We start from the raw sequence: 9,440 nt of genomic DNA, 5'->3' as shown, positions 1-9,440 counted from the left end.
CTCTACCAAAAGAAACCAGATGCCCACGTTCTAGTAACTTCAAGACAAAAAAAAAAAAAAAAGACGTAAAATGCTTGAGAGGATTTTGAACTTTTTTGGAGAGGGTGTCCTCAGCAAAGATGAACAGCATTAATTATATATAAAGTATAGTGGTGAACGATTTGGCATATTCGGGATGCACCGATACCACTTTTTTGGAAACGAGTACGAGTACGAGTACTTGCATTTCAGTACTCGCCGATACCGAGTACTTAATAAAAACATGATTTAAATTTGCAGGTAACAGCTTTAGTCCTATAATTTAACGAAAAACAAACAAACAAGGGACTAGTTTGGAATTAAGAACATTTATTTAAAATGAAAAGCATGTTGTATGCAACATATTACAGAATAAATAATTATAAAAAAACAAAATTTAATTTTAAATTTGTTCGTCTGTTTCTCTGTTTAGAAGTCTCACTAGCACAGTCACAGCTGGGATGACATCAGAGGCTAGTGCGTCGTAGCTGCTCACTTTTTTAGTTAGTTCCTCAAAGGGGGCGAGGATGGCAACAGTCGTCTCCATAAGAGCCCATTGGTGAGCGGTGAGATAGTCAGGGAGTTCGTGCACTCGCTTTTGCTCAATGAGGGACTGGCGCATGTAATACGTGCTGTTCCAGCGCGTCTGTACGTCCTGCTGCAGTCTCTTTATTGGCTGGTTGAGCTGTCCTCGAGGCGGGAGTAGGCTAAGGCGGAATGTTTAAAAATGCCCAACTATTTTCCGTCCCACTGCTATAGCATCAGCTATGCTCCTCTGTGCTAATAAGCGTGGGTAAACTCTTTGTACTCGTTGTGTTGGGATTTTAGGTGCTTGATTAAATTGCTTGTGTTAAATGCGCTACCTTTAGAGCCTCCTCTGGACAATTTCGCTGAGCACAATTTGCAGTCTACCTTTGTTTTCGTGTGTTCGTTCACTTTGAAATAGTTCCACACAGCTGATATGTCTCACCTCGCTTTCTCCCCGCTCTGAGCTGCAGCCGGGGCCTGGGGGCGGGCACTCGGCGCCTGACAGGTCTCAGACCGTGGTATCGGTCCTCGGTATCGGGGGACTTTTAACGAGTACGAGTACTTTAGAAAATGTGGTATGGAGGCCGATACCGGTATCGGTGCATCCCTAGCATATATAGATGTTTATTGTGCTTTTTTTTGAAGGTACACTAACAGGAAAGTCAAGATTTTAAAGCTCACCTATAATCATGTCGCCTTTATGCCACCTGACATGCCAACAATAGTTTTGATTACACTGTATTTCTTTCCTTTGAAATACCCCAAAGCAGAGTCCAGCGAGCAGTCTTGCTGGTTCTGGTTAAGCATGAGCACTCTTTTGAAACAGGCCATATTTCATTCAGGATGGAAGTTTTTTTTTTCCCAAGATCAGCTTGGCTCCACCAACTCCTGACAGATGACGTACTCAGGCTGAGGGGTGCCCTTCATCCCTGCTCCAGATGAAGCCATAAGGAGCCTCTACTGTGTTACTTACAGACAGTTTTCTTTGGCCCTACTGGTGTTCAGTTGTGATTTACTCCGCACAAGAAAGTGATCAAATTTCCTCACAACAGATGCGGCTTTAAATAATCAAACTGTCACAAATCGTCACACATTTGTGAAATTTTATTCAAATCACAGGTAATATTCTCCTTTTTAATTCTGTTTGCAAGTTATGTGAAACATCAATCTGGCTTTTCTGCCACAGCTGCTCAGTTATGAAAACATAAGGTCTGTTATGAATGCTTTTAAAAAAGAAAACAAAAAAAGGAGAAAACCAAAAAAGGAAGAAGACGACATCATAAAGTCTTACAGCAAATGCTTAATGTTGTGTTTTTCACAGTGTTCACTTTATTTGAATTACAGAGAAAAGTCTTTCCAGAACAGACAGAATCTCACAATATTGAGTCATTGGCGACAGTAAAGCAGGCAGCGACACATGCACATATTCTTTACTGCTGAAAATAACTTGCAGTTGCCCCAGGAGTGCATTTATCTTTAACCTCATTTCCATGATTAATGTAAGGACTGGTGGGTTAGCTACAGAAGTGTTTCACACAGACGCACAAACTAACATTTAGATGTTGCTGTAGTCAAACTCTCAGCACCAAATGACTTGACGTCTACATCATTTCTTTGGAGGTTTCAAAAAGCTGTGCAATGCAAATTTCCCCTGGCATTTGGAGAAACGGTGTAGCAGTAATTCTTTTATAAAGTATTAGCAATGATAGAAACTACAGTCTGATACTGTCTAGTCTCCCGGATGGCTTTTTAATGCCTGGTGGTTTACTTTTGCAGAATCAGCAGCGTTTCCACTTGAATGAAGTACTTAACACTACTGATGCACACATGCTTAAATACACTAAACCATATTCGAGTCCTCTCAAGTCTTATCGAGCATGCATCAAACCAATTAAACCATAAAATATAACTGGTCCTTTGCTTAAAGCTTTAACTTACCAAATTATACAGCACCGAGCCTGAAACATGTGAACACATTTAAAAAAATAAATAAGAAAATAAAACTGCCAATCTTCACAGTAACTACTCGGAAGAGTAAGCTTAGTTTTCATGTCTGGGTTTGATTTACTCTACAACATCACGGTCTACAAGGACGGTATGTCACAGCTAGCCTCTGAAAACAATGATGAAGCAGATGTTCAAGAGCATCTGTATCTACAGTTGCAGTTTTGTAAAGCCAGCTTGCAGAATGGTTTATCTTCCTGGCCCCTGGTCTGTGTGACCAACTGTTTTAGTCAAATAAATAAAAACAAGTCGATAAAAATTGAAGATTTCTGTAGTTTCACTCAGAAACCAGAATGTGCGACTCTATAACATGGCAATGGCGACACCAGAGTCATAATGTCCCTTCATTTGTGTTATTCTGGCAGCCAGCATGAGCAGCAGGCCTGTTGCCACCTCCAGGCTGTAGGAGAGCCAGGCTGTGGCTAATGACCAGCCAAACGACACGTTCACATAGACGAGATTCTCTGGGGGCACAGTTCGCTGGAACTCCTCCATGGCCTGATTGGAGTATTTGATGTAGACGCTAACCCCAGACAAGGTGAAAAGACCTGATGAAGCACAGACAGACAGCTCATCAACTCAAAGGCCTTATTAGACTTTAACACATTCCCTTTTTAGCTGCAACAGAGAAACGGATCTATCAGTGGGAAAGAAAATTACAAAGCGCTTGAGCACTATGATCACCTTTATGCATCACACTTAATCGGCTTTTACAGTTAGGTCATTACAGTAATGACACATTGATGAGCAAATAATACTTCCCCCAACGCATGCTTTGCTCAGTAGACTGTTTAAGATAATATAGACAGAAACGTGCTCACGTGTACCAATTTAAAGCGCCGGCCAATTCAAATCAGTCTCAGGAAACGTGCCCACAAAGGCGGCTCCAAATTTAGTCTGGCCTTAAGTGTGCTTCTAATATTTTTTGATTTCTTGTGTTCCCAAACGGACAGATGAAATGTCCCACATAACAATTGCCACAGAGGCGAGCCGACAAGAATAACATCATTAAACGTCAACCTCAAAACATTGAGCCATTAAATAAGCAATTCAGGTCGACCTTTAGTCAGACTCATAGGGAGGGAAAACCAGTCTGAGCAGTCGTCAATTGCAATTAAATCTAGTTAATTACTGATGATTTAAATGCAGAAGAAAAAACCCCCAAAACAAATAAAAAGTCACAGCTGTGGTCTTCCTTTGCATGTACTGTGGTTAATTTGCACATCAGCAAAAAGAAAGTGTGTGCATTTCCCAAGTACAGTACATTATCTGTGCACCACTTTATGTGAGACTCATGCTGTTACACCGCTGATGCCACGCTAGGAATTTACTAAACATCTGTTGAGCTTACTTGACAAAGCAATACTAATTAAAATACCACCGTGTGAATGGAGTGAATGTATTTTTTTTTTTTTTTTTTTTTAAAAACCTTGGGCTGAACAGCTAAAGAAGGACATTATTACATATTGCCTGAGATAGAAATGTCAGCTTTGCTATAGCTCATATTTATAGCAGGTTGCCCCCCTCCGAAAAATCCAAAGAGATTCATCAGTGCTGCAGTATGTGGTGCGAGTGGGATTACGAAGACCTTCACCAAAATATCAAACTTAAAATACGTAGTTACTGCGAATGCACCGAATAAGGGGAGAAAGCACAATAACACAGACATCCATTATGCCAGCTTTCTTTTCTTTTATATGATCAGTGGTTTTGAAAGTGGCAGAGCTTAGTGCTTGCGGGTCTCCTGGAGTACACACGTGGACAGGACATTCGATAGAAAGCATTAAATTATCTCTGTTTCTATGTGACATTGGAGGTTGAGCATGTCAGCAGAGATGGCACACTGTATAATAAGTCCTATGTCTGTCACAGATTTGCGCATTTACCCTCAATTTCAACCAAATAGAGATTCAATCTCATTCCACTTGAGTTCAGACCTAATCAAATGGATTCTTTGATGGATATTTATGGCAGCTGCTCAACAGCTGAACCCTTCACTAGAGGGGAGAAAAAACAAAAAAAAAAAAAAAAAAAAACAAAAAAACAACCCCATTTGTGTTACAGTATTGATGACAAAAGCAGGCCCTTCCACTGCCATTTAAGGGAGGAGGGAAAAAAAAAAAAAAAAAAAAAAAAAAAAAAGAAGCAGAGCACGTGTGATTTGTGCGTGATTATGACACATTTGCACTTACATTTTTAGGAGAGCGTTTCTGATTTGACTCTTAATAAGAGCAACTTTCTGCATAATAGAATTTATCGCAACCAATTTCTGCAAAAAAAGGACAGATGGAAAATGACATCAGAAAGTGCCCACTGGTAATTCCAGGAGGAAGTCTGACTGCATCTTTCAATCAATGACAAGCTCTTCAGTAAATTTGAGCCACTTCATTGTGATCAACAATCAGCCTCCATGCTGCAATCAATTACGTCAGTCTCCATGCTGAGAATGTTTGGTGGTATGGTTTCTAAAATTATGTTCATGCTCACCAGGAACCAGCTTGCAATTCTGATTAATTTAATGCAAATGTGACAGGGAAACACTGAAGCTGTTTTCACACATCACCACCCCCCCCCCCACCTTTACAAACTGTGTTAGGAGAATCAAGTCGGTACGCCGCCCAAAGTTATAATTAATGCTCTTGCAACTGGGAGTTGTAGAGATGTGCTGTCTGGATAGAGCGGACAAGAAACAGGACTCACTAGCCATCAATCCACCAAACAATTACTCGTACTATTCTCGGGTGGGTTCAATTCGACATGCCAGACTTCACTGTCAGGGATGTCGAGTTAAAGAGCATTTAGCACCCGATTAAGTTGGGTTGGACATACAACTAGTTTTATTCCCACCAAACACTTCAACATGGTAGAGCTCAGTGAAAATGTTCTTTTAGCACGTGGCGCCTCAAATGATGCCGTCATACCACCTCTCACAGTGCCATTATGTCTGCATCTGAATGGAGATAGTCACGCTGTTTATCGTTTATTCACAAAATCTAAGGAACAGACCGAAAGGAGAGAGAAGTGCTGCTCACAGCAGTCCAAAAGTGCTCTGTGCCTCGGATCCTTATTTTCACCATTAAATCCCCATCTTCACCACTCTAATAACAGTCTGTGTGAAAAGATCATTACCTAACTCAACTCAATTAAGCTGAATGGGATTTTTAATGTCCGCACAGAGATATTTAATACGTTGCTGCCGATTCGTCTTCTTCAAGATAAAATATTTACATAACTATAATCACCGTTTTCTCATTGGCCATCGGCCAGCTCAAGCACACAGTTTATGTCTATAAAGGCTGAAATTAGATACTACTGGAGCCTCTACTCACAACCAAATCCGATGTGAGAGAGAACAGCTGAAAACGCGCTTCTCAGGGTCTCTTAGATGCACGCGCAACGTACCTGTAAGACCACGATGTGTCGCCCACGTGCGTTTTCACGTTTGCTGTGCGTCTTGCACGCCGACATAAACAAGCAAGAGCACACGGTGTGAATCCGGGCTCAGAAAAAGAAAACAAAGGGAATTCTGTGGGGACTTACTGCAGAGGAGAAAGTAGGATGCTGATGCAGCCAGCAACTTTGGACTGGAGGCCAATGAGCTGACAAGTCCAAAGATCCAGCCAAACACCAGGAGGACGAGGCTGAGAGGCAACAAAATGACCACTACTTTGTGCAAGCCTGCAAACACACACATTTGAAAAAAATATAAAATTTTTTTTTTTTTTTTTAAAATCAGCGATTTTCCAATTGACTCCCATCATCCAGGGTCCTGCTGATTTTTTGTTCCCATTGTCAGTACTGAAATCAACTAGCAGAGACTCCATTGAGTTCTTCTCCCACAGTGGACAGTTTATTACTGCATTTTATTTGTCAACGTTGCAAGCAGGAAGTGTTCCTGAAAACCCTAACAAAACTGATTTTATCTAGTAAGCTCAGTTACAAAAGCACACTTGGAGGGAAAAACCCCCCCAATCTCGTCATGTTAATTTGCAGGATGTGATTAATTGCATAGCATATCTTGCAAATGCAGATGTTTTAGGCTTCCAATCAGACCTCTAATCCTTACTGCCAAGAACATACTCCCGTGTGGCTACCATTACCATTTTAAAATGCATCACTTGATCAAGGAACCCACTCACCGACAAGGTGCCTTTCTGCCTCTGTCAGGTTGGACATATTTGCTGTGAAAGAGGGGGTGACTGAACTCCAGTTTGCTCCTGAAAATGTCAAATGAAAAGGTTACACATGACAGGACCAGTGGCAGAGCCCTGGGACTCTGCAAAATTGCTCTTAGATGTGAAAAAATGTGGTATTAAGTGTGGGAATAGTAGACAATATTAGAAAATAAATAATGGTTTCCCTTTTTGCTGGGGAATCTCCAGGTGAGCACTGCCTGATTAGTTTCATGTTGGATCATTACTTGGCATTTATTGCATGAACTGTGGGTGCCGCCCGAAACAAATAGAACACATTTGGGACCTCAAGCTGGAAGCACATTATATTGCAGCTGTGCCAGAACCATCCTTCACAAGCTCTCCTTGGTCTCCTGTGTGTTCTCCTGCAGGTGGCTGCAGAAACTGGTATGTGTGGGGTAAAAGTTGCTACTGTTAAAAGCCATTTTCCTACCCAAACTGTATTCCACAATTAGAACATTTCAGGCTTCATTTCACTGCATGAGAATTGAATTTCTGTGGATTCAAGGTAATGTTGCAAGAATTTGAGTAGTCCGTCATTTAGAATATCCCCATGCTTCTCATTTCCAATATAAAGGCACTGGGATATCAGCTTCTCCATGCATCAAGTTCACCTAAGATTAGACCAATGAGGATTAAATGAGGGACTGCTGTTGATCCATCAGAAACTAAAGACAATGTTAAACCTCTGCAGCACTGCACGTAACCAACTAGAGTGAAATTAAGGGATTCTATTAGTGCGCCAATTTGAAATCTGCACAAATCAGAATGAACTTTTATAATTTTTTGAGGAGGCTTCTCAAAATTACCTCTGTGAGACGCAGGGCAAAAGTTATGCGAATATGATGGCTGATTTTTAACAAGTCGCACAGCTGTAAAGACCCCAATAACAGCTCATTAAAGATGAAGTTAAACTGACATACCTTCAATAATTCTCCACAGTCCAGAATGGGAACTCAGGTCATCTGAACCTGTGTAGTTGGGTTTGTTCACATCAATTATGTACCAATAATCAGTCCCAATCGCTACGGCGAGGAAGCAAAAACTGAGCAAACCTGTAAGCCCAGCCGATAGAACCACCGGTCCGTACTTCATCGTGCAGCCCATATAAAGCACAGTTTCTCGTCAACGGGAAGATTTTTCCTTTCTTTATTGTTGTAAAATGGGATCTTCAACGACACGCCAATATTTCAAATGCGTAAAAGCGCTCCAGCTAAATCCTTCTCCGCAAAGTGCCAGCTCCCCATCCACAAATATAGTTCTAGAGCAAAATAAACAAATTAATAAAAGAAATCCGGCTCGGCAATGTCAAACAAAAAATGCAAAGCGAGACAAATTAGACGAGAAAATATTTTTTGTCAGTGCCATCGCATAACAGGTAGGGATCCCGGGCGTGTGCATGGTGGCTGTAAGTGCTCCACGATCAATTTAAATTGTCAAAATGCGGGAATACAACAACGCACTTCCGGTGACGATCTCCAAAATAAAACTACATCCGTGGAACGTCGATCGGTAACATTTTGCAATTATATTTTGATTAATATAGATACATGTAATATAATAAAGACAGGACAAAAATACTAATATTAATAGAAATCAACGATTTAATAAACAAATAAAGGCTAAGTTTGAATAGCTGGAGCAACAATAGATGTGTCGAAAAAAAAACACGTGACACACACGTGAGTTTAAGTAGGAAAAAAGGTCTAGAAGGTAGGTGATTAAGCTTTTTTTCAGTGAGACAAAGAAAATGAATTAATGTAACGTCTTCACAACTTAATGACATGATACAAATTAAGCACAGCTGTAAAACAAAATTATGTAAACATGCTATTCACCACTTCAAAGTTTGAACTCACTGCAGCTAGAGGGTTTGGACAAGCATTTCACCCCATTCTTCCTTGTAAAACTGCTCTGGAGTTGTCGGCTTGCACTGGGGATGGTGAATAAAAGGCAATTTTCAAGTCCTGCCACTGATCTTAATTGGAGTGAGGTTTGGACTCCGACTTGGCCACTGCAGGATGTTTTGAGGCAATTCCCGTGTAGCTTTATTGCTTTATGTTGGGCTATCTCACTGGGAAATTCTCTTGTTGTCTGCTGGATTTCCCCCGTTTTCCACCAGAAAACAAAAGAAAATCAGACTTCTTTGCTCTTGCTTTTCGTGCTCATTGCACACCCACGGCTGCAGTCTCATGTCATCCAAATAGTGGTGTAACATATACACTTTCTAATGACCCGGTCGAGTATAATTGCACACTTCAGGGTAATAGTGTTTCATGGTTAATAAGTGATCCAAGCAAACTGCTTCTTTAAAAAAATAAAAATAATCTACTCTCTAATTAAGAAGACTGAAATGTGAAGTCTGTTCTTATGGCTTAAGGGAGGCTGTGGACGGCATTTTTTTAAAAGGCACTTTTCTAACAAGGACTTTCATCCTATTAATTCTAAGATTATTAGTCACATTGAATACTCCCTTGTCTTTAGTTAGAACAGCTAAGGAAAGGTAGAAGTACTCATTTGCCATGTTTTTCTCAATTTTGGAAATTGGTTTAAAATCTTTAGTTTTTGCATTTACACCCAGGCAGTTAAGGGAAAGATAGATTTGTGTGGGCTGGGAAATAAATCTTAATCAGTGCAGTTTTCAAAGACATTGAACCTTGTCCGGCCTCTTTGTAGTTTAACTGGTTTTCAGCTGTG

The 9,440-nt window shown here is 40.6% G+C and overlaps 1 protein-coding gene across 2 annotated transcripts; it reads right to left on the bottom strand.

Moving 5' to 3' along the window:
• Window positions 1-1,852: 1,852 nt before the first annotated feature.
• On the bottom strand, window positions 1,853-8,872 carry LOC120744677 (transmembrane protein 235). 2 transcript variants are annotated; one of them, XM_040049191.1, is made up of 5 exons: window positions 8,603-8,872; window positions 7,667-8,004; window positions 6,690-6,767; window positions 6,091-6,228; window positions 1,853-3,098 (listed from the first exon to the last, which is right to left on the bottom strand). In XM_040049191.1, the coding sequence occupies exons 2-5, from the start codon at window positions 7,848-7,850 to the stop codon at window positions 2,854-2,856; spliced, it is 645 nt and encodes a 214-aa protein (XP_039905125.1). In that variant the 5' UTR covers window positions 7,851-8,004; window positions 8,603-8,872; the 3' UTR covers window positions 1,853-2,853. The 2 variants fall into 2 exon arrangements, with proteins under 2 accessions (XP_039905125.1, XP_039905134.1); XM_040049200.1 differs by lacking the exon at window positions 8,603-8,872 and having other exon boundaries at window positions 7,667-7,714; window positions 7,799-8,182.
• Window positions 8,873-9,440: the final 568 nt, after the last annotated feature.

Source organism: Simochromis diagramma, unplaced genomic scaffold, assembly GCF_900408965.1.
Source record: "Simochromis diagramma unplaced genomic scaffold, fSimDia1.1 OVJJ01000321.1, whole genome shotgun sequence".
NCBI lineage: Eukaryota > Metazoa > Chordata > Actinopteri > Cichliformes > Cichlidae > Simochromis > Simochromis diagramma.
The sequence above is the reverse complement of the archived record's forward strand: the minus strand, read 5'-3'. Positions and strand labels throughout refer to the sequence as shown.

Excerpts from the sequence above, each read along its gene's own strand:
- LOC120744677 (XM_040049191.1), bottom strand. The coding sequence starts at position 7,850 with ATGGGCTGCACGATGAAGTACGGACCGGTGGTTCTATCGGCTGGGCTT. Across the intron at positions 6,768-7,666 it reads ACTGTGGAGAATTATTGAAG|GAGCAAACTGGAGTTCAGTC; the intron begins GTATGTCAGTTT and ends TGACATTTTCAG. Across the intron at positions 3,099-6,090 it reads ATCCTACTTTCTCCTCTGCA|GTCTTTTCACCTTGTCTGGG; the intron begins GTAAGTCCCCAC and ends GTGCTTCATCAG.